Genomic DNA, 21,027 nt, shown 5'->3' with positions numbered 1-21,027 from the left:
TGGGTATTGCCAACGTAACGAAAATGCAATGGCACGACTAATTTGGAATAGAGATCCATCATTATTTTCCGTTGTTTCTTTCCTCTCTCGAATAGACACGAGCTTCTTTAAGACCGTGTTATTGGTCTCTGAAGAATCTTTTTTATTCGTTCGATGGTTTGATCGTAAGGTAAAACAGAAGTTAAAACTCTTGCGAGTAGCTTGTAAGTTAAGGCCAATAACAACGCGCGTGTGTGTATACGTAGTACTAATTTGTGTCGAATGTTTATTCGCGACGTGGTAGATTTTATAAGCCGCGTAGCTTCTTCCGCTTTTACGTTCGCGCGTAAAGGAGTAAAAGCTGCGCGAGGTTACGAGTATCCGGAGGAGCGACTCAAATTTCGAGGAGACTGTATCACCGCGACCCGGGTACGGCGTGAATTCCCACATATCAACAGGTCTCAGGAGGGCCTCCCCTCTCCGAAGGTACCGGAGAACCCCACTCCGGGTCACGCTTCACCCCACTCTAGACGCGGCGAGTGCATCGGCATGCGGTCTTCGAAATCGAAAACGTCAAACAGTTACCCTCCACACCCCAAGCGGGACGTCGCCGTTAGCGGCGGTCATCCCCCATTCCTCTGCGAGAACAGTTTCTCCCTCGAGAGTGTATCACGAACACGATACGCGTTCGACGAATCGGGAGGACTCGCGCTGATCGTCGTTCGCGAAACCGTGCGAGCCTCGGTTCGGTTCACGTGTGCGTGACTACGGACGATCGAAGGGACCGGGGAAACATCGAATCCGCACGGGAGGATTCTTTTTGTGTTGTTTGCGAAGCTTCGTATCACAGTGATTTTAACGGTGCATAAATGGTGGATTATTACAATTACAAGATGTCGGGCAGCGAGGACGAGCCCGAGTCTCACATGCAGTCGGGGATGACCAAGGCGGAGTTACGAAGGGTAAAAAGAAATATTGAAATTATCGTTCGTAACTTCGAAATCACGGTTTGTAACCGGTATCGGTAACCGTCACCGAGAATTCTTCGTTCGCGTTGTTTCGTTCGTAAATTCGACGTTGTCTCTCGAGTGTCTTTCAAATTCGTTAGAATTATCGGCGAAGAATTCTCACGGAACTTTTCAAGAAGAAACCAGTCGCACGGTATCGCGACAAATCGCGCGCGATGTCGGGTTTTCCCCGTATCTGAAACGATTCCCTAATTGCAGAGCAACAAGCCGATCATGGAGAAACGGAGGCGTGCTCGGATAAATCAGTGCCTGGACGAGTTGAAGAGCTTGATCCTCGAGGCGATGAAAAAAGACGTGAGTACTGAAAAGCTTACCGACTGTCGGGCCCTGTTATCCGTCTCTCTGTCTCCGTGGCGCGTCGATAACAGTGATTTCGCGCGCGATCGATCGCGGTCGGAGCAGCGTTCGATGTCGGGCGTAGATACCGGAGCGTTCTCACGCGGCGCGGTTTAATCTCTTAATCGCGTGACACGGTGAAACGACCGGGGGAATTCTCTTGACGAGGAACGACATCAGCAAACCGCTCGAACGATAGCACGAGACCGCGCGCCTACACGCGTGATTCCGGCCCGGTGCTCGTGGAATCCACGTTGTCGCCGGCGCCCGAAACGTGCCGCGGGAAACGTGACCGGTGCGCGACTTATCTGCTGACGTGATCCGAGTTTACGATAGATAACGCGGAAATATGCGCAGCCTCTCTCGTTGCGCGGTGCCCGGACGCCGGACGGGAAATGCTTTCGCTCCGCGCGAGCTCGCGGCACGTGTCGTTCATCGTTCATCGTTCATCGTTCATCGTTCGCGGTTACACATTTTTACCGCGCGATCGAAATTCGGCGTTATCGACCACGTCGCGAAACGATCGAGAACGATGACCCGGACTCGCGTAACGTTTGCCTCGTTGCGCCAAACCTAACGGAGTATCGTTTCGTATCTATGTAACGTTTTCACGTTATTTCACTAGTTTATACAGTTTCGTTAATTTCACCGGAGTCTAATTACGTGATATTTTGAAACGGGATCAGGAGCTCGCTTTCCTTGCGTCGACCCTCTTCAGGAATGAATTGCTTCTTACAAAGTAGAGTAATAGAGTAACTGATATCGATCCACGATTTGTACGAATTTCGTATTCACAATTGTAGACTGCCTCCGTGTTGTAGTATTTAAAATAACTCGACAAATAAATGTACACGAGTGTGCGACAGTATCCCCGAAGAGATCGTGTGTAGGAATATGTTGTTTGGACGTGCGCGATTCTTCATTTCGTATTACGTTGCCGATAATTCCAGAGATCGGAAATTCTTCGAACGATCGCTTCCTAGGTTCTTTGCCTCGTAATCGTCGATTCGGTTCGAAATTATCGGGACGTATGTAAAAACGGCGAAATATTCGGGGAATTGGGAGGATGTGGTCAAATTTCGTGCTCCAATTCACCATGCTCTTCTACTGTTGCTCTCGGTACACGCAATTGGACGACACGGTTGGTCTTTAATTCATTATCGCAGGATGGTTTTCTGCTAATTTTAAATTCGTTTCTAACAAGTATCCGTTCGTATCTTAAAATTAAAACGAGAGGAAAACGAAGTTTCGCGCACGAGGCTCTGTTCGGACAATCTAGGAGGTCGAACGAAACGTTGGTGGCGAAACGCTAGGCAATGCTGTATATACGATCTAGCGATACGTTCACGGAATATTCGAAGAGTACAAGGTGTTCGAGAAAATGTGGGCGTAACTTTGGAAGCACACGAAACACGTGGAAACAGTTTTAAAGAGTTCAAAATAGCATCTGCCCGACCGACACTTGTTTCCGAGTTATAGTTTCTTTTTCGCGTAGCGATCCGCGTAGAAATTTCTATCGACATTTTTCTACTTGTGCTCCGAATCAGTTCGAAACGAGACCGATTAAAATCGCTGTAAAAGTAATATAGGACGTGTGTCTTCAAGTACAAACTTTTCGATCGTTTCTGTGTTCGTTTTACCATTCACTGTTACGTTCAAATGTAACGAACCGTCCTGTATATCGCGTCGAAGTATACATTCGCTCGAGTAGGTGATTTATTACGACCAGTCCGTACAATTACCGACGAGTATGTTTGTTTTTGCGAAAGACGAAAGAAGAGATTTCCTCCTCGAGAAAGAAAGCTACTCTTGCTTTCGACCCGCTCGAATTTTCTGCTCCGTGGATCCGAGCCGATCCAGCAAGGCGGAAACGCTCGTTTTCGAAGCTTCGGTTCGTGGAAATTGTACGCGGTTGTTTAGTTCGAAACGCTTTATTGTTAGCCCTCGGCGAACGAGCGCGGTGAAATTAAATTCGTTTAAAAAAGCGATCGAGTGGAATGTGCCCAACACTGGTTTGGCACACCGTTCAGGGACTGAAGTGCCATTGTAGAGTCTCCAGTGGAGATTACGTGTTGGCAGAGGGCTTCCACCATCCGTTCCCACGCCGAGGCATCTAAAACACTAAAACAAAACCCGTCCACCTCCTGCCGCTAGTCCCGATTCTACGGTCCAAAACAAATCGTGTCACACGGCGGAAGACAGCCACGGGAAAAAGGAGACGGCCTGATCAAACACTTCTAGCCAACATCCGTTAAGCGCTCTTCCTATCAGTTTAATTAAAAGATCGACTCTTGACCTTTATACCGAGAGCACCGAAACAATCTGCAGCGGTTACTACCCGCGCTTTATCCGACGATTATGACTTTAGCCAATTTGCACTGTTATCTCAACGTCGATGAATTATAATAAAATGAATGGACGTTTCATCCACGTCGCGTGATTATCTTCCAACAGCGGAGATCGTGGCTTCAAATTTAACGTTTAAAAGTAAACGGCCGTGGTCGATGTCCGCAATTAGAAACTTTGGAAATGTTCCGTTTTCAATTCCCGATCGGCTCCGGAGTGAGAATCGGAGGCTCCGAATAGGTCGAGTGCAAAAATAGATTTCAAACATCGACTCTTGCGCGAAATTGGAACGTTTCGAAAAATGCGCTATTCGTTTTTGAATAATTGATATCAATTAGGAAGTCTTCGATGTAAATCGTCCGACGTTTCTATCTTCGGGTTTTTTTTTCCAAATAATCTTGTAAAAGAATTAGGTAAGGTAATACTAAGGATATCTTGTATCGTTACGTTTATCGATTCCGTAACATTCGCCGCGTATGTTATATTATCGATGTTATCGATGTATACATATTTTCCAAGTACCAAAAACTCGCAACTAAATCGGATTTCTTTCTAAATTTATCCATCTCGGTACAACACCAAGGAATACCGATACCGATAGATCGCGAATCAAAGACCAAATGTTTCGATCGCAGCTGAAACTCTGTGTCGAATTTCTGTACAGAAGCGTCGTAAGTTTGAAAAATGATCCGAGGCGACGATCGAGCCGCGAAACTCGTTTGGAGTGTACGAAACTCATTTGCTGGCGAAGATCTTAATCGATCGTTCGATCTCTCGTGAAATCGGAATCCGTGTAGTTCCGTGAATCAATGGAAGCCCGAAGAGCAGGATAATTTTGTGAAAAATCTCCGATACCATCCGCGAGGATTTTCTCTCGAGCGGACAGAGGACTCCTCGCCGCGTAACACGATCCATCGAGATTGATTTCTCAGACAGGAATATAACGAGAGCGAGCCGCTCTCACCGTTCTCTTCTCCTCGTTCGGATGACTTCCGCTACCTGCTCGCTCTGGTGTCCGTCCCGTTCGCCCGTACGAAACGCCCCCCGCGTTCGTGGGAACCTCCAAATAATTATTACGAAGAAAAAAGAATCTCATCTCGGGTTCCAGCCTCCCTTTGTTGACCGTATCATCTTTAAGGATCCAAAGCCTCGCAAGGATGGCGCTGATCGGCAAAAAACCGGGGACGACCGACGTCTTTGCCTCTTAGTTGTTCCTTCAGCAGGTGTCGATCCTCGCCCGATCTTCACGGGTGTTGAATTCGCCCGCGGGAAAATCGATTTCCGCGTCGATTCCTCGTCTCCTCGTTACATCTGACCGTATTATTTGCGGATATTCGCCACACCCATCCGATGAACCTTCCCGTGTCGACGTTTTTTCTCCTCGCGATCGAGAAATTGTTTTTTTCTCCGCGATCGTTGCGTCGTTCGAGCGCAATGAACGTTTTCCTCTCTCCGGTACGAAATTCGTAAGGCTCGTAACCGTTCACGACTTCCAACTTGCGAGCTAGCTCTCTCGGGAGCAGTTTCGAGGGGGCAGAACACGGGAACGAAGGAGCTTCTTCAATGGGCCGTGTAAGCGATCTCCGCTTCGACTCCCACGCTTATTTCGAAGGTGACCGCTAGTTTACCATAAAAATGCGAGCAACAGGCTGATCCAGGGACGAGGACCGTAGGCATAGAAACTGCACAATAGGATTTCGAAGTTGTAGAACTGCATCGGTATTGAGTTATCGATCCCTGAAAGGCTAGCGGGGAATCCGAAGAATACAGAAAGGGCTAGCGTTGCAACCGAGTCCGAAAAAACGTGTCGGGTCGCCTCTCGAAGATCTAACGGGTTCCCACGATGAGATTCGCTTTTTTTTCTTCCCTTCCGGAGCTTGAACGCGTCTCGAAGGTAATCTCGCGAGTTGAACGAGAAATCGTATCGAACGTGTTTTCGAATCGTATCGACGTTCGTTTCTACCGAGGTTTCTTGTTATTCGTTAGAGAAACAATTTGCGCGCGGCTGGAAACTAAAAAGTCTCGGCCGAGTTGCGCGTGGAAATCGATAAAAAAAGTTCCACTAGAATGTAACGCCCGTAGCCGTAGGCCAGTCGGCCACGAAATTGCTCGTACTAGCTACCGAAGTTGCCACTCTGTTATTAAGGAAACGGGTCGTATCGAGGCAATTACGTGGGCGTTACCGAGGCGTCACAGATTTCTCGATCGAACGACCGGTATTCACGTTCACTCGAGAACCGCATCCTCGGGGCACGCGGCGATTACTGAGCTCCGAACAAGTCGAAAACGACCTTTCCCGCCCTCGTAGTTTCGTTTCTCGACGCGACCATCGGCCGATAAAGTAGACGCCCTCGTACCGATCGTCGATCGTACAGTTTCCTGTGCTACCGATCGCGCGATGTTGCAACTTTTACTCGATACACTGTTTCGCAAACGTAAAGAGAGAGAAAAAAAAAGAAGCGAAATCCGAATCGCGAAACCGCGCATCTAAGATCGGAACAATTAACGATAATCTTCGTCTCGGACGGTGAATGATCGATGTTTCCCTTTTTCGTTACAGCCGACTAGGCATTCGAAGCTCGAGAAGGCCGATATCCTCGAGATGACGGTGAAGCATTTACAGACGGTGCAACGGCAGCAATTAAGCACGGCGGTCGCTACCGATCCGGCGGTGCTAACGAAATTCCGTACCGGATTTTCTGAATGTGCTACCGAAGTATCGCGGTACGTCAGTCACCTCGAGAACGTCGACCCCCTTGTGAAGCAACGACTGGTATCACACTTGAACAATTGCGTTAGCAATCTCCAGCAAATGGCGCCGTTCTACAGCCACTACGTGCCCTACATGCCGGAACGCCTCTACCCGGAGGTGAAGGTCGGTTTCCAGAGCGATTTCCAGAATGGCGACGAGAATAATAATGGAAGTGCCAGGATACAGATACCGAACGGAGTTCAATTGATACCGAGTAGACTCCCGACCGGAGAGCTGGCACTTTTGGTGCCCCCATCGGCGGCTATATCGGCAAACTTTCCATTTTTTCCACCGGCACCGGAATCGACTTCGAAAATCGTACGATCGTCCGCTTTTACCGCGGTGCACAGGCCCCAGAGCCCGTTGTTGAGCCCGACGACCTCCACGTCCAGTTTCGGCGAGGAGAGTCACCAATCGGAGAACTATCCGCAGGCTGCGTCGCCGAATCACCAGCCACGTCGGTTCAAACCGATCGAACAGAGTCCAGCCTCTTCGAAGAGTTTCTCATCGTCGCCGGAGACACAGAAGCCACAGATCAGCTCGACCAGCGACAGCAAGTCACCGGTACCGATCTTCGCCGATCTCAAGTCGGATACCAACTGCCCGCCGAAGAAGGAAACCACGGATACGTCCGAGTCTCTGAACAGCAACGGGATGGCGCAGAATTTGCGACAACCTCTCTCGGTCATCACCGATAAGGCTTACAATCGCGCCGGTTCGTTGGCGGTCAGAAGGGATGGCATAAAGAGGCACCACTCGGGCGGACTTTTGGTAATCTCCGATAAAAGACCCAGGTACCAGGAGCCGATCAGCTCGACGGTTCCCATGGATTCTTCTAACGGTGCCTCCAAGTCCGAGGACGATCGAGCGGTTTTGGTGGAGGATTTATCGGGAAGAGCGACTTGCTCGACTAATAGAAATTCTAATCCTAATCCTATGAAATTTGTAGCGGTGGCCGGCCCTTCGGGGGTGAACGGCGATATGTGGAGACCCTGGTGATTTCGATACGGTCTCCACTGTTTTGTTTAAGTTGCAGACGATGCGCGACGAAGGATTGTCCTAGATTGCTTAGTACAAATAAGTATTTCGTAGAGTCGGATAGTATTGACCATGAGATATATTCTAAGATGCCGATCAACGAGAACCGATAGTCTTCTATAAACGATAGTTAACTTCGTCCTCTTTACATCGAGCAAACGCAGTGCCTTGGGGGAAGAAACGAAACGATAACTGTTCACTTTTTCCCCAGCGACGACCGTAATTTCTTTTATTTCGTCTACGATGCATGTGTATTACGTTAACGATAACGGGTTGTTTGTTGTATTTATTATTAAACTAGGTCCCTCGTAAGTAAGTTTAGTAAGTTAATTAAGATTAGAGTTTAGGAGCGTCAATTCGCAGCAAGAAAACATCGAACGAGAAGCTATTAGCTGTTAAGCGGATAAACCTCAGAATGGGAACCCACAACTCTGTATCCTAGCATTTAAAGACTTCCAAGCTTTAATGGTATTTTGTACGATAAGTTTCCTGTGAATAATCTTGTAAATAACCGGCGATCTTATTTAATTTGTACCTTGCATTGAATAATTTGCGAATGCGCGATGTTTTCGTCGGACGACCGAGCGTCGTCACCGTAGGTTAAGTTGATATTGCCAGTTTGTGATAATATTAAAGCGTCCAAATAAAAGTGAAGCAAAAATTCGCCGTCCCGTTTTCCATTTAACATTTCCGTATTCGCGTCGACGAGACGAAAGGAACGCGTTAAATATCTTTTCCCTCGAATTATAAATATCTTTGGAAAAATATACTCGGCTCTCGTGGTCTTTATCGATACGTACCGCGGTCTCGTAAAAGGCTCGGCAATTTCCCTTGTGGAAAAAAGCCGTCGGGGCGGCTTTATCCTTTTAAGAAGCGTTAAACGCGCTCCGATTCATAAACTGGAACTTATTCTTTCCCTTTTTGCTGATAAAGGAGTAAAAAGACGCGGCGAATGAGAATTTCAACCACCTGTTACACCGCAAAACCACCCCCTTTCTCATCGGCCGACTGCTTAAACTGATTTATCGACAGACGCCGTGAAATTTGTTCAATGCTCTTAGCGTTGGTCGAGAAAACATTCGTCTTGGCCACCGGTTGCCAAAATTCTTAATTTCGATATCGATTCGCGACCCCAAAACGAAGACCATGCGTACAGTTTATCCCGGGGGCAAAAGACACGCGTTCTGCAATACGAATACCCGCGAGCTCTACATTTCCTAGCTCCGGTTCCCACGAACGGTGTTATTTTTCCGTTCGATTTATTTGGAAAATGTAGCCATATTTGAAAAAAGAATTGACGCATTTTTTTATACGAGCGCAAGTTCTCTCGTGCCGTGCGAGATGGCAGCACAGTAGCGTCCGGAACAAGGACGTTCGACCGTGTCAAAATTTCTCGGCGAACTGCTAGCGTGTCTTTAGGATTACGACTCGATCTGCTTTTTCGTCTTTCTCGTTGCTGTTGATTCGCAATTTTACGAACAATTGAACTTTCGTACGAAAATTTCTACCGACGTTGGGAAAATTCGAGCACGATAACTTCCAGAGAGAAATACATTTCGAAAACTGGTACACAGGATGCGGTTTCATCGAAGATTTTGATGTAAACAAAAAAAAAAAAAAGGAATGGTGTAGGAAGAAAACAAATAGCATTCCATTTCGCAATATTTTTCTAAAAGACGAGTCAATATTTCTCTTCCTTTTACGTTTAAAAATTATTTTATCAAAGAAAGTTATCGGACAGTCGAATACTTTGCAAAATGTTTGAAATTCTTTAAAAATGTTCACGATTCGAGAAAAACGTTCAACATTTGTACGTGCATCGTTGGGTAATAAATACTTGTACACGCGACGATAAGAAGAATCGATTTATCCGAAACAAGGTATACAATTCTATTTGAAAGAAAACGTAATTGAACTTTGCAGGTGCGCAACGATATTTGAGAAAATAGCAAGATGGTAAGGATACAGAGCTTGTTAAATCTTTAATCTTTTTCCCGTATCATTTTCTTAATACGTTCGACAAAATTCGATACACGACCCGCATCAATCGCACGACGTGCCCTGTATACTTTATAATTTACGTTTCTGAAATTCCTAAAGTTCCCTAACCTATCGCGACGATCGATCTCCACAATTTTAATTGCATCGTCCTTGTCGCGACAGTCCATTTTGCATCGTGCAACTCATACCATGTGGTAGTGTTGCGCAAAATGTAATCTGATTAATGATTAACGATTACGATTACCGCGTAATCAAGTCAATGTTTAATTATTGTGATTACCGAGTCATCGTGGTTAATGAATAATACAAGTAGTCGAAGCAAATGTAACTGCATGAGGCAGAATTAACTCATTGATCATTAATCATAAAATAATTACACTTTTGATTATGATTCGATGAGAAAAACTAAAATAATACTTTATCGAATGATTACAAACGACTGATTCAGGATCGTGGATTACGCGTAGTTTATAATTGTAAATTAATCTCGGCGATTAATCGTTTAACGATTACGGTTATTGCGATTAGTTTTATCGATCGATTAATAATCGTTGCAAACTAATCGATTAAGATAAATGTCCCAATCAGCGACACATTTTTTGACAATCGCCACTTTGAATTCAAATAAAAAATTCAGAGTATTAATACTCTTTGCTTATATTATAATGGAAGAAGATGGCAATACTTAACTTTTTACTCGAATAATTCTTAAAGAATAAATCCAACTATTCGACTATTCGACTATAAGTGTTCCAGTCGTCGCCGTATCCATCTACCATCGCGAACGGTATAATCCAAACCGTAATACTTTTTTAAAATACTCATCCGTAAAATTAAAACAACACATAAGTACAAGTATCCAAAAATCTCGATCGATCAACGGGATCACTATGTTGCTTTCGGCTTTGAACTTTTCACATTTGTCGCGAAACGCAATCGTTATTTGTCGCGTTGTACGTTTGCGATTTTATTGCGCTGTCGTGTCGAAAATAATGATTATTACACTGTTGCCGATATCGATAAATTCAAAGTACGCGGTTTACTAAAATAAAAAGCAACGTTTTCACCGAAGTGTTGACAATGATAATAACGAAATAAATCGTAAGCATGACCGAGTTAAGCGTCGAAATTGAAATTCGGTGCAGTTGCATCGCCGTTCAATTCGATACGGTATTCGATGACGCCATTTTTTTTCAATAATCTTCGCGTTCGACGCCACGGAAGCGAACAAACGACGTATTTCGATGGTTCTTCGATCGACGTGGTTTTTCCTCGCGGCACGGATTCCGTCTTGTTTCTCGCGCGAGGCATCGAAGTCGCCGATTCGTCCGCGCGCACCGCCGAGATTAATATCGCGGCCCATAAGCCCCTTTTCGATATTCACGCTTACAATTATAGCGAGCGAGATACAGATACCCGCGCGGAATAACCGCGAGTGGAGCCTCTATACGCTATATCACGTGTATAAATAATTACTCCGGCGCGCGGCAATTACTATAAGTTATGGCCTAGCCGGCACAATTTGCAATGTCAAGACATAAACACTGCTACCGCTTACATTTGAATACATTAAGCCGACGGGAGGCCCTGATTGGCCGACAGGGAGTGGTGCAGGCCCGTATCGGTACGTGAGCTACGATCTGGTTGACGATTTTTATTACGGAAACGATCATCTCGCTGGCTCCGGGCACCGCTGCCTTTTCCGTTGCACTTGCGCCACCCTTTTACTATTGCTACCGCTGATGGATGCCCATTCCCATTCCATCCTCGATCGTTCGTTGAAACTGGATTTGCGATTTCCGATCGATCTTGAAGTATTTACGACACTCCGCGTCGCGATAATCTCCCCGGTCAATTGTTTTATAACAATCGAGGAAGCCCCGCATCGAAGATGGATCGCAGCCGGAGCCGCGGTCCGACGTAACTTCAGCCTAATTTGGATGCGACTTCGTTGGCGATCCGCGAGGGAAACGTTGCCGCGTTCGGACGAACGAACGATTTCGCGGAGTTCCGTTCGACAGGAATTCGTCCAATTAAGGCAACATCGACCACAACTTTTAGCGGGGAAGAAAGTGTTTCAGTTATCCTGAGAAACTCTCCCGAGTTGATCCACCTTGGAGAAGTCACGCGTGAGAAACGTGCCAATATGGCGGAGCGAAGTCTCGCCGGGGAATCTCGATCTAAAGATCGTACGAGGACGAAGAATCTTTTCCGGTAATATTTTCGATACAATTGGACTTGCACTCGTATTGTGTCGAATTTAGACCACCAAGAAGAACTTTTTATCGTTGCTGCACGCGTGTTACGGCCAATTGTCTTCTCGTTGCTATAAGATTTCATCGAAAGAGGATTCCTTTGTCAAGACGGTGCGCAAAATTTTATACTCAATCCGTGATACATCAAACCGATGAGAGAACGGCGCTGTCCACGGTCGGTGCTCGCTTAGAGTACCTACGAACTCCGGTACGCTGTTGATCAATCACTGGTACCGATGTAGTGGCAACCCGCCCAAAACTATTGGTCCCGGGCAATGATCGATATCGGACGATGGTTAGTAAACTGAAATATGCCGATAAATAAGTATCAGTCCCCTGTCTGTTGCGCGAAAGGCCCCAACGAGCTATAACACGCGACAGAAGAATGTATACGGATATCCTTAACGGTCTCGGAGAAAGCAGCTTCTACCATCTTAGATGGCACAATCTCTATGTAGCATATAAAATTGAAAATTATCAATGTGTCGGCAATTGCAAGAAAGAATAGAAGGTTTTGCACTAATATTCTTTGCGTTGTCATCTAGTCTAGATTCGATCGATTAATCCGCAGTGATTCGCAATTTAAAATTTAACACGCTCTTGTTATAATTTTTTGAAACGAATACGAAATCGCTAGTATTACTGTAACTTACTACTTTGATTCCACTTTTACACTGTATCTAAAGTGCAGTTTTAGTCTGTAGATTTAAAGAAATTGTTGTCACTCTTACAGAGTAGTTTTATCGGAGCAGTTTTAAGGTTGTGCGTTTTGTGTGCTTGTCGAGTAATATTGGTCAAAAGGATAGGGGAAATGTTGGTCAAGTAATCGGGAAGGATTTTTCAAATTAAGTGGAAAGTGGATCGGAGAAAGTGGATCAGACACTCGGATACAGGAAATTTAAAAATAGTTTGAGAAACTCTCTAAAATATATTAACGAGATACCTTCTATACGGTTTGAAAGTAAATTGTACGAAATTCCCAAAAACGCTTGCAAGAAAACTTGAGAAAATTATAATAACCGCGAGATCCAGGTCGCTGTATAATTTAATTTTTTCCGTTTAAAAATCACGGAAGGGAAACTAGTTAACGATGGCGAAGGAATTTCGGTCAAAGCTCGTTTCTCGTTCACTCGATATCTCTTTTTAACGATTAACTTTACGAATTTCCTATTTTGTCACGATGCAAAGAATACATCGAGCCGTTTAAAGAAAATGTTTAACAAATTGGGCAATGGAGTCAATTCGGGCAATTTTTGTTAAACGATCGGTATACCTCTGTTATCTTCCATCGATACCGATTATCTCGTCAAATTCTTAGACGTTCCATACGCTCGATCGCATTACGAAACTCGAACACCCGTCATCGAGATTTCTTGGCGTTTGTTCGGCTCGGAACTCTCCGCGGAATACGATGACGATTTTCAGGGTTCGGTTCTTTCGAAAACTAGCCGTCTTAGCAACACCGTTAGGACGGACACGGTCTCTGCGGTCCGGTCAAGCTGACGAGGGGAAGAGCAACGCTGTTAACGCGGACAAGATATCCAATGCCGACATTCCTATTATTGGATAAAAGCGTTCTCCCTTTCGCTGTCATTGCACTCTTGTGCACACGACAGTCGCGCACCAGTGTCCGACGTGTACACCTGTATATAAGCGAGAAAGGAAAGGGAATACCGCGGTGCTAGCGGAGCGCGGCGTAGCGTTGTTCTCTGCCAATGGGCGTGGACAAACGAGCGGAAAAATGGCGGGGTTTGGAAATGAGATTTGCTGGTAAACCGACAATTTATCGTAGGTATCTGCAAAAGCATCTCTTGACGTTCCTCTGACCAGAGTTATAATTAATACGCTCTCGTCACAGAGCGCCCGGCCAATATTCCGTCGCGCCCACACACGCGCGCGCCACCAGGACGAATGGAAGCGGATACGGACAGCCGCGGGACGCGCGCGGACCGGCGCGTAACTGGTTGTTGATTAAGTTTGAATGACTGATGCCGCAAAAACACATTAAAACTTGAATGAGTACAGATGAAAATTTAGTCGCTAGGAATCAAGAGACCGCAGAGGCAAATGGCCTGGCAGCCGCACTTACGCGCGAACGAAACAACTCCTACCCTCCTTCTTCTCTGGGATACACGCTTCTCTGTTGTGTGCGTGATCGGCTGGTCGTTTCGAAATGTAACAATGCGAAAAACACTCTGTGATTGCTATATCCGCCGACCCGAGACACTTGCCCTCGGTTGACCACTGTGTAACGGAAACAACTTGTACCGATGATTTTCACCGATGATGCCTCGATCGGGCCAGGAATCGATCGGCCGAATCCGTTCGGTCAACGGTTTCCAAAAGGGACGGGCGTTACGTGTTAAAAAAAATGAACGATTTCGCGCCTCAGGCGTAAAGTACTTAAGTACTCCTTTCAGGAGGTCATTCTTTTACGATTTTACTTTTAAAATAGAACGACGAGAAACATCGGTGATTGTCGTAAGCGCGTTGAAACGATCCTGTTTTTTGTTTCTGTTTTCGTCGTTCTATGGTTCAAAAATATATATGCTCTTTAAATTGGTTGTATGGTAAAGTTGCTCGACGTAATTCTTGTAATACAATAACCAATCGCGCATTTCTTTATTTTGTCCGCTTGTCGACGTTGAAATCGAGTCAGTGAAAAGTTTTCGATACGGTTCGATTGAATTACAAATACCTTTAAAATTGAAAATTATGATTGAAACAAAAAAATGAGTTTCGTATTAGATATCTATGGACTATTATATCGACCGAATCAGACATCTCGGATACATGTATTCTTCTGTTATCGATAAAAGTATTATTCCGATACATCTTGCGAGAAATTGAAGAAACAACCGTTAAACCGTGCACGAAATCAAATACTCGAGTCAAGAATGAAACGCTAACGAGTATACTTTATCGTAGGTGTTATCCGGAATACCTTACGCGAAACGGTACAGGACACGACGAGTAAAATGCGGTATCTCGATGAATGTATTTTAATCGTAAATTAGAGTTTCGCGTACACATTTTATGTACACAGATGTTCAATAATGCGTATTTACGTTTCGCGGTAAGTTTCACCGTATTTCACCTGTAACGTCCCCTAAAGAGTACATACGCAATATCACAAACCGAATGCAAAAGTGAAACGTCGATAAACGAATGTCAAGGTTTATCGAGCGTTACCTACAAAGTCTCGAAATAGCGCGCAACGTCACAAGCGCGAGATAAAAACTGGAACGTGAATAAATTTATTTCGATTACAAATTACTGGATCGGCGACACGATTGGTTGTTTCGTTGAGCGTCGCCTTCGATATCCCAAAAGGTTGCTCAGGGTGACGAGCGCGGGACCAAAAGAGAAGCGGAAATAAAATCCCAACCAATTGTTCAATCTCTAAACATTCCCCAGCGGGGGCTGGTTACGAAGTTTTACCGTGTACGCGTGCCGAATTAGCCGAGTGTAGCGGAGAGAAGTGTCGGAGCAAGGAGTAGGAGAGACATTTATTTGGCTGTCGCTGGAGCAGTTGGAAACTTCTGCACCGCGCTGCCGTGGGAGCAAGAGGAACATCGGCCCCGTCGACGGAAGGGAAAAGGTGAGAGAGGAGGAAGAAGCAACCCCCGCTTACGACGAGAAAGAGGGAGAGAGGAAACGGCCGCGCGAGGGGAGCGGAAAAAGAAAGGAAGATAAAGAGACTCGTTCCCAATGTAGTACAAAACTCGAAAGAGGAACGGGGGAAAGGTGTTGAAGCGTGACCAAGGGAAAAGAAGAGGGAGGGAAAGGAAAACACAGCGAGAGTGTGAGCGTGGATTTGTGTAAAGGCGGCGCGAGTGTGCAGTCCACGATCGTGTGCCCGTGAGAGCGAGACTGCGAGAAGGGGTTGGAAGATGAGAGAGATCCGGAGAACGGGAGGAGCGAGCATGTTTTATTAAGTGCGTCGCGCGTGGAAAAAGCGCCAGGCAATTTTCAGGTGCTAAAGGGACCGCTGATAACGCGAGACCGCATTTGAAACAGTCCGTTACGCTTTCCGAGTCGTTGTTTTCTGCCGTCTCGTGTCCGCCCACGGACTTATATTCAACGCTCTCAGGTAGCGACTACTCGCGGTCTTCGAGGGTGCAATTTGATTTTCCATGTTCTCCTCCACCTCGTGTTCCTTCTCTTATTTTACGTTCAACATAATTAGTTCGGAACTGGTACGATGAGTATTGTACACGTCTCCTCGAAGAATTATACCGGGTTGTTCGATAAGTTTCGTCGTTTTTTCCATTGGAAAAAAATACTACGACGCTTCAACGTTCGAACAATTGTAAATACACGAACGAGTCGACAGATCTACACGAAACTTCACGCATGTACATCGAACAGTGGTACCATCTTTGGAAAGATAAAACGATAATAGTTTCATTTTTTATCGAACGACGAAACTTATTAAACGAAATTATCGATTCTTACGGACACGTCGTATAAGATACGAAGACGCGTTTGAATTTCGTCCATCGATGTAAATTTCAAATTTCCATATTCGTCGTTGTGTCTTCGCGAAAGTTGTATCGATGAACCGGCAATGTTCGACCGATGGAAATAAGTGCGCGAATTTATTCGAATTATTTTCAATTATGTCGTAACCGAACGTTTTTCGGACGCGGTTCGGACAACGTGCGATTAAAAATAGTAGGAATTAGGTAGCGTACCGCTTCATCGGCAACGCTCTTATGAAGATACAATGAAAAATATAGAACTTGTCATTTTTGTCGGTGGATGGTTCTACCCGAGCGCGTGCCTTATCGCTCTCGGTGGCGAAACATCGAATGCAGATAATCCGAGACTCGCGCGCTGTTGCTCTATTTCGTTCACACTCGGTATATCATCCTGTTCACTCGCCTCGTCGGGGGTATTTGCGCGGCTCGGTTACGATTCGGGATGAAAAGCTCGGTTTCTGGATCGAAAACTTCATCTTCCCCGGGTAAGTGAAACGCCGAGGTCCCAATTTCGTTTCGGTAATCCGGGGATTGCATCAGTCTCTATTCTTAGGCTAGGAAGTTGAACTAGATTTTACGTAAGCTGTCAATTTTATGTTATTCCTGAATTGATCATCGAACGAACAAACTGCTCGACTAAGAGTCGCACGACCTACAAGAAAAAAAAAATATAGTTTAACGATCAAGTTTTGCAGTGTTTTTCAAGGGTACAGAGTTATCTTAAGTTCTATGAAAGAATACGTGTAATTTCAATTGATCTGGTACAGAGTATAAAAAGAAAAATAGTTTCGAACTAAGAACAATGTACACGGTCCAGAACACGATGTTTCTCGGTTAACGTACCGGTTGACGAATAAGAAGAGACTCGGTTGCGTCGATGCAGGAAAGAATTTGCTGACCCACGATAATCGGTCACTTTTGGTTCAGTTCGATGAAAGGTTACACCGTCCTGCGTCTTCTGCCTTGAGAAGTCATTTTTCTCGTAAAATGGAACGTTGTCGAGTAACAAGTACCACCCGGTGTTTCGATCGTGTAACGAGTATCTTTGCAGAATTGAGAATAAAAGTGCCTGGACAGAATGGAAACCGTAATTCTCCAAGTACAGCGACGGTATGATATTTTGTAACAAATCGGGCGCCAGACATCCGGATTCCTCGTTTACGAGAGTTGTAGAAGTATCAGCGGCGAGGATCATCCGCTATCGGTCCATTCGGATTCATCCCCTGCGTTCGTGCATCAACGAATCAAACATTTTCTCCGGTCCTTAGTGCGGTATTAACGTTGTCCGAAAGACAAAAAAGGATCGCATACATCGTTAACGCGCGTATATACGGGCCGGGGAAGCAAGCCACCATCTATTATTTCAGCCGTCAATGAGATGTGTCAGCGGTGACGGGTATACGTCATCCGCGGTGTTCGTCCAGCGGCGAACTCGTTCACGGCGGGCAGATAGAGAGAGACGATGGGGCGCGAGGGAGCGAGATCGGGCGGCTCGAGAAAGGGAGAAAAAAATTCCCGGGAAAGTGGAGAGGCGTCGACAAAGTGAGAATTAATATTCAATCACATTAACGAATCGTAGCTGGCGACGCCATCGTTATACCGGGAACGTACGCGCGGTGGCTCGTGGCCGAGGGATGAAAGAGGGCCACGGAGAACGGGGCTAGCCGGAACGGTTCCCCTCTTGTCCTCGCGAGGGCGTCGCTCCATCTCGCTCGAAGCGCGACGCCAAATGAAAATACCGAAGGACAATGGAAATACTAATGATTGATTGGATACGAAAAAGAATTATAATTGAAAAAAACGCGGAGTGCTGACCAAAAAAAGGGGGAGCACGAGCGCGGGCTGGTTGAAGGGAGACGGACCGATCGAGGGAGAGGGCGCGAGGCCGAGCGCGACGCGCGGAACGGAGACGGCACACGAACTATTGGGAATAATATATCAATACCCATCGAAGCCACGCATACGAATGCGACGGTTCCGTGGAGCCATTTCGGGGGCAAGGGGCGAAGGGTTTCGCTCGACCGGGATAACGGCCAGGGGTAAGGGGCCGAGAGGAGGGTGTTCGGAAAGAGTAAAAAATATTACACCCTCACACATTGACGCCGTTCGCGAATGAAACGGGCACTAACCAATACCAATAACGGCCGGCACAAAAGAACGGCCGGTCGGTGTGCGAAAAACAGACCCACACAGCACCGGGCTACGATGCTTCGGTGGCATTATAGCTTTTCACGTACCCGGTGGCTTCTCGATACGCTACGGGCCAATCTCTAGCCTCGTTACCTCTCCTACGACACTCGATTCGATCCGGCTGTTTCACCGTCTAGATCGAACACAGGCTGGTGAACCTTTTCCCATTGAAAGCTCGCCGCGCGTCGCTTCACGGATTCCTCGTAAGGCTGTACACTTTGCGCGCGCTCAATTTTTACCAGTATCACCAACGGATAACCTAAACACGAATCAACGTCTTTTCAGGAGCACGTAAACGAGCCAACGATTTTTTTCCTCCGCGTTCTTTTAGCCGTGTTTTGTCCACGGACCGAACAAGGAAAAAGACAACGCGCTAACCTCGGAACAATGGCTAGATCGATAGGAGCGGTTAGCTTTTTAACGCTGTACTTTAGAAGTAACGATTTTTTAATTTTAATTCTCCAAAGTGAACGCTCATTCGAGAATCTATTGTTCGTGAACGAGTACGGGATTCGTAATTGACGATACATACGGACAGATTGTACCGAATATGTAAAAAGTTTACGAGTTCCACAGTCCCGATGTAAATATAAAAACGGTGTTTATTGGATAAAAACGAGAAGTAGCCGTTCAATGTTTAGATTCGCGTTTGTTCGTTAGGGAGGTTGACGATGCGCTCTACGTAACGCGATCCAATTTTTTATGCCGCGAAATCGATTCTCGACGAATTACGTAACATCGAATATATTTTAAACTTTGAAACAGTAGCGTCAGTTATCGTTCAAGATCTCCATCTGGTACGGACGGTGTTACTCGATGAAATAGAATTTATCGATGGCGAACGAAAGATCCAATTTCGATTATGAATTCGACGATGCAATTGCTCCGATAAATTTAAGTTTCGTTAAACTTTAAGCACCATCGTCGATCGTATCGCAATATCTCGGGATAGAAAACCACTTTAATCGACTCTACGACTGTAAATTAAACGACAATCTGTGAAAAAGCGTTCGATAAAATTTGGCATTACGCAACAACTCTAACATCGGAGTCGATCAAACGTATCGTCTAAAGTTACGTTTACTGGATCAACCTTACCGACGAGTTCACCGGCAAAATCCAGAACGGAACGCCAAATTATTTTCCCAATCCTTTTTAAATTCACGCTCCATACCCCGGAACGAATAATTTTTCCGAACGCTCCCAGACGAGCCTTTTCCTCCCAAATTTAGTCCAACCGAATCCATCGTTCGATCCATCCACGTCACAGAGTCCCTGTTCGACGAAGTCTTCGATTCTGATGGATTCCGAATTGAAAATTCAGCCTCCCATCCCTCTGAAAACCTCGCCCGAATCTCGTTTCACCGTGTACACTTACGTTATCGGTCGAGTTCACCGATAGATCGAGGACATCTTCTCGATCCTGAACCGGGCGTCGCGACGCGTCGCATCGACGGAGCGCCGTTGACTTTCTCGTTCGGTGCGACCCTGTAGATACCACGTAGCACCGGCACACACGGGATGGGTGTGCACGAAACGCGCGTTTAGCATTTGAAAAAAGCCCTCGTCGGCCGGCCGCCTCGCCCGAATCTCCCATACACCCGCACAAACAAAAGGCTACATTTAGCATTAAAAAAGCACACAGACCGGCGCGACCGTGGCACCGGCCTAGGGACGGGGTAGGTGAGCGAGCGAGCGAGCGAGAGACAGAGAAAGATGAAAAGAGAGGGAAAGAGTGGCAAGAGGAGGGGGGAGGAGAACAGTAGGAGGAGGGAAAGGAGGAGGAGGAACGATGCAGGCCGATGCCAGTTACTCTCATCTCCGAGGCCGGACACGCGGCCCTCTTCCACTATTGTGCGGCCGTACGCACGGTAGTCGAGCAGAGGGTAACGGACAGAGAACGAAGTTTCGACGAGGAGGGGTGAGTCGAGGGACACGGTGGCTCCAACGCCGCGAGAACGTGAAACGTACGAGGCCAACGGGCCGATGGTGTGAGCGCCTGGATCGGGACAGAAGTGGTTGATGCATCGGGACAAACACATTTGGCATTAAAACAGCCCCGACGGGTACGCGTGTTCCGCGGAAGCGGCGTTCTTCCACCGACAGCCGTCTCGTGTACGCGCGGAGGGGGCGTGTGAATCCGAGCGAAAGAAAACGATAGGGGTGGAACCGCGTTTCGTGCCGTTGTACATCGTCGCTGCGTGTCCTTTATGCAACTTCTGTTACGGTGTTAACGCATTCTCCACCGAGGTTTTTTAGCCGCATTCCGTGAAAGAACGTATTCGTGACGGAGTGCGGGGTTTTTTCGTTTCGCTAAAGGGGACACGTTCCCGATCGCTGGCGTATGTTACCCCGTTGATTGATTTTAGATTTACGGGATTAGAACGGTGATTCGATGTTAACCGTCGAACAGGGGAGGGAACTTGCGTTTCGATTTGGGCCCGAGAGATGATCGAACTCGTCCGTGACGATTAACCAGCGCAGTATCGTTCTTCGAACTTGCGGGCCCGATGTTTTTATTCCAATATTGTTAACAAATTTTCCGACGCTGATCGTTAGAGCGCAGTGCAGTGTTGTTCCTAGAAATTACAGGGACCTGTATTTTTATTCCAAGACGT

General features: G+C 46.3%; 1 protein-coding gene across 1 annotated transcript; it reads left to right on the top strand.

Moving 5' to 3' along the window:
* The first annotated feature begins 590 nt into the window (after nucleotides 1-590).
* Dpn (bHLH protein deadpan) lies at nucleotides 591-8,114 on the top strand. The gene is made up of 3 exons (XM_076324148.1): nucleotides 591-941; nucleotides 1,206-1,301; nucleotides 6,250-8,114. Exons 1-3 carry the CDS (start codon nucleotides 849-851, stop codon nucleotides 7,438-7,440), a joined length of 1,380 nt encoding a protein of 459 aa, XP_076180263.1. The 5' UTR covers nucleotides 591-848; the 3' UTR covers nucleotides 7,441-8,114.
* Nucleotides 8,115-21,027: the final 12,913 nt, after the last annotated feature.

This window comes from Ptiloglossa arizonensis, chromosome 12 (assembly GCF_051014685.1).
Source record: "Ptiloglossa arizonensis isolate GNS036 chromosome 12, iyPtiAriz1_principal, whole genome shotgun sequence".
Classification (NCBI taxonomy): Eukaryota; Metazoa; Arthropoda; class Insecta; order Hymenoptera; family Colletidae; genus Ptiloglossa; species Ptiloglossa arizonensis.
The sequence above is the reverse complement of the archived record's forward strand: the minus strand, read 5'-3'. Positions and strand labels throughout refer to the sequence as shown.

What these genes read in the sequence shown, in the direction of transcription:
- Dpn (XM_076324148.1), top strand. Translation starts at nt 849, where the DNA reads ATGGTGGATTATTACAATTACAAGATGTCGGGCAGCGAGGACGAGCCC. An exon ending in CCAAGGCGGAGTTACGAAGG is followed by an intron (nt 942 to 1,205) that starts GTAAAAAGAAAT and finishes CCCTAATTGCAG; the next exon opens with AGCAACAAGCCGATCATGGA. An exon ending in TCGAGGCGATGAAAAAAGAC is followed by an intron (nt 1,302 to 6,249) that starts GTGAGTACTGAA and finishes TTTTCGTTACAG; the next exon opens with CCGACTAGGCATTCGAAGCT.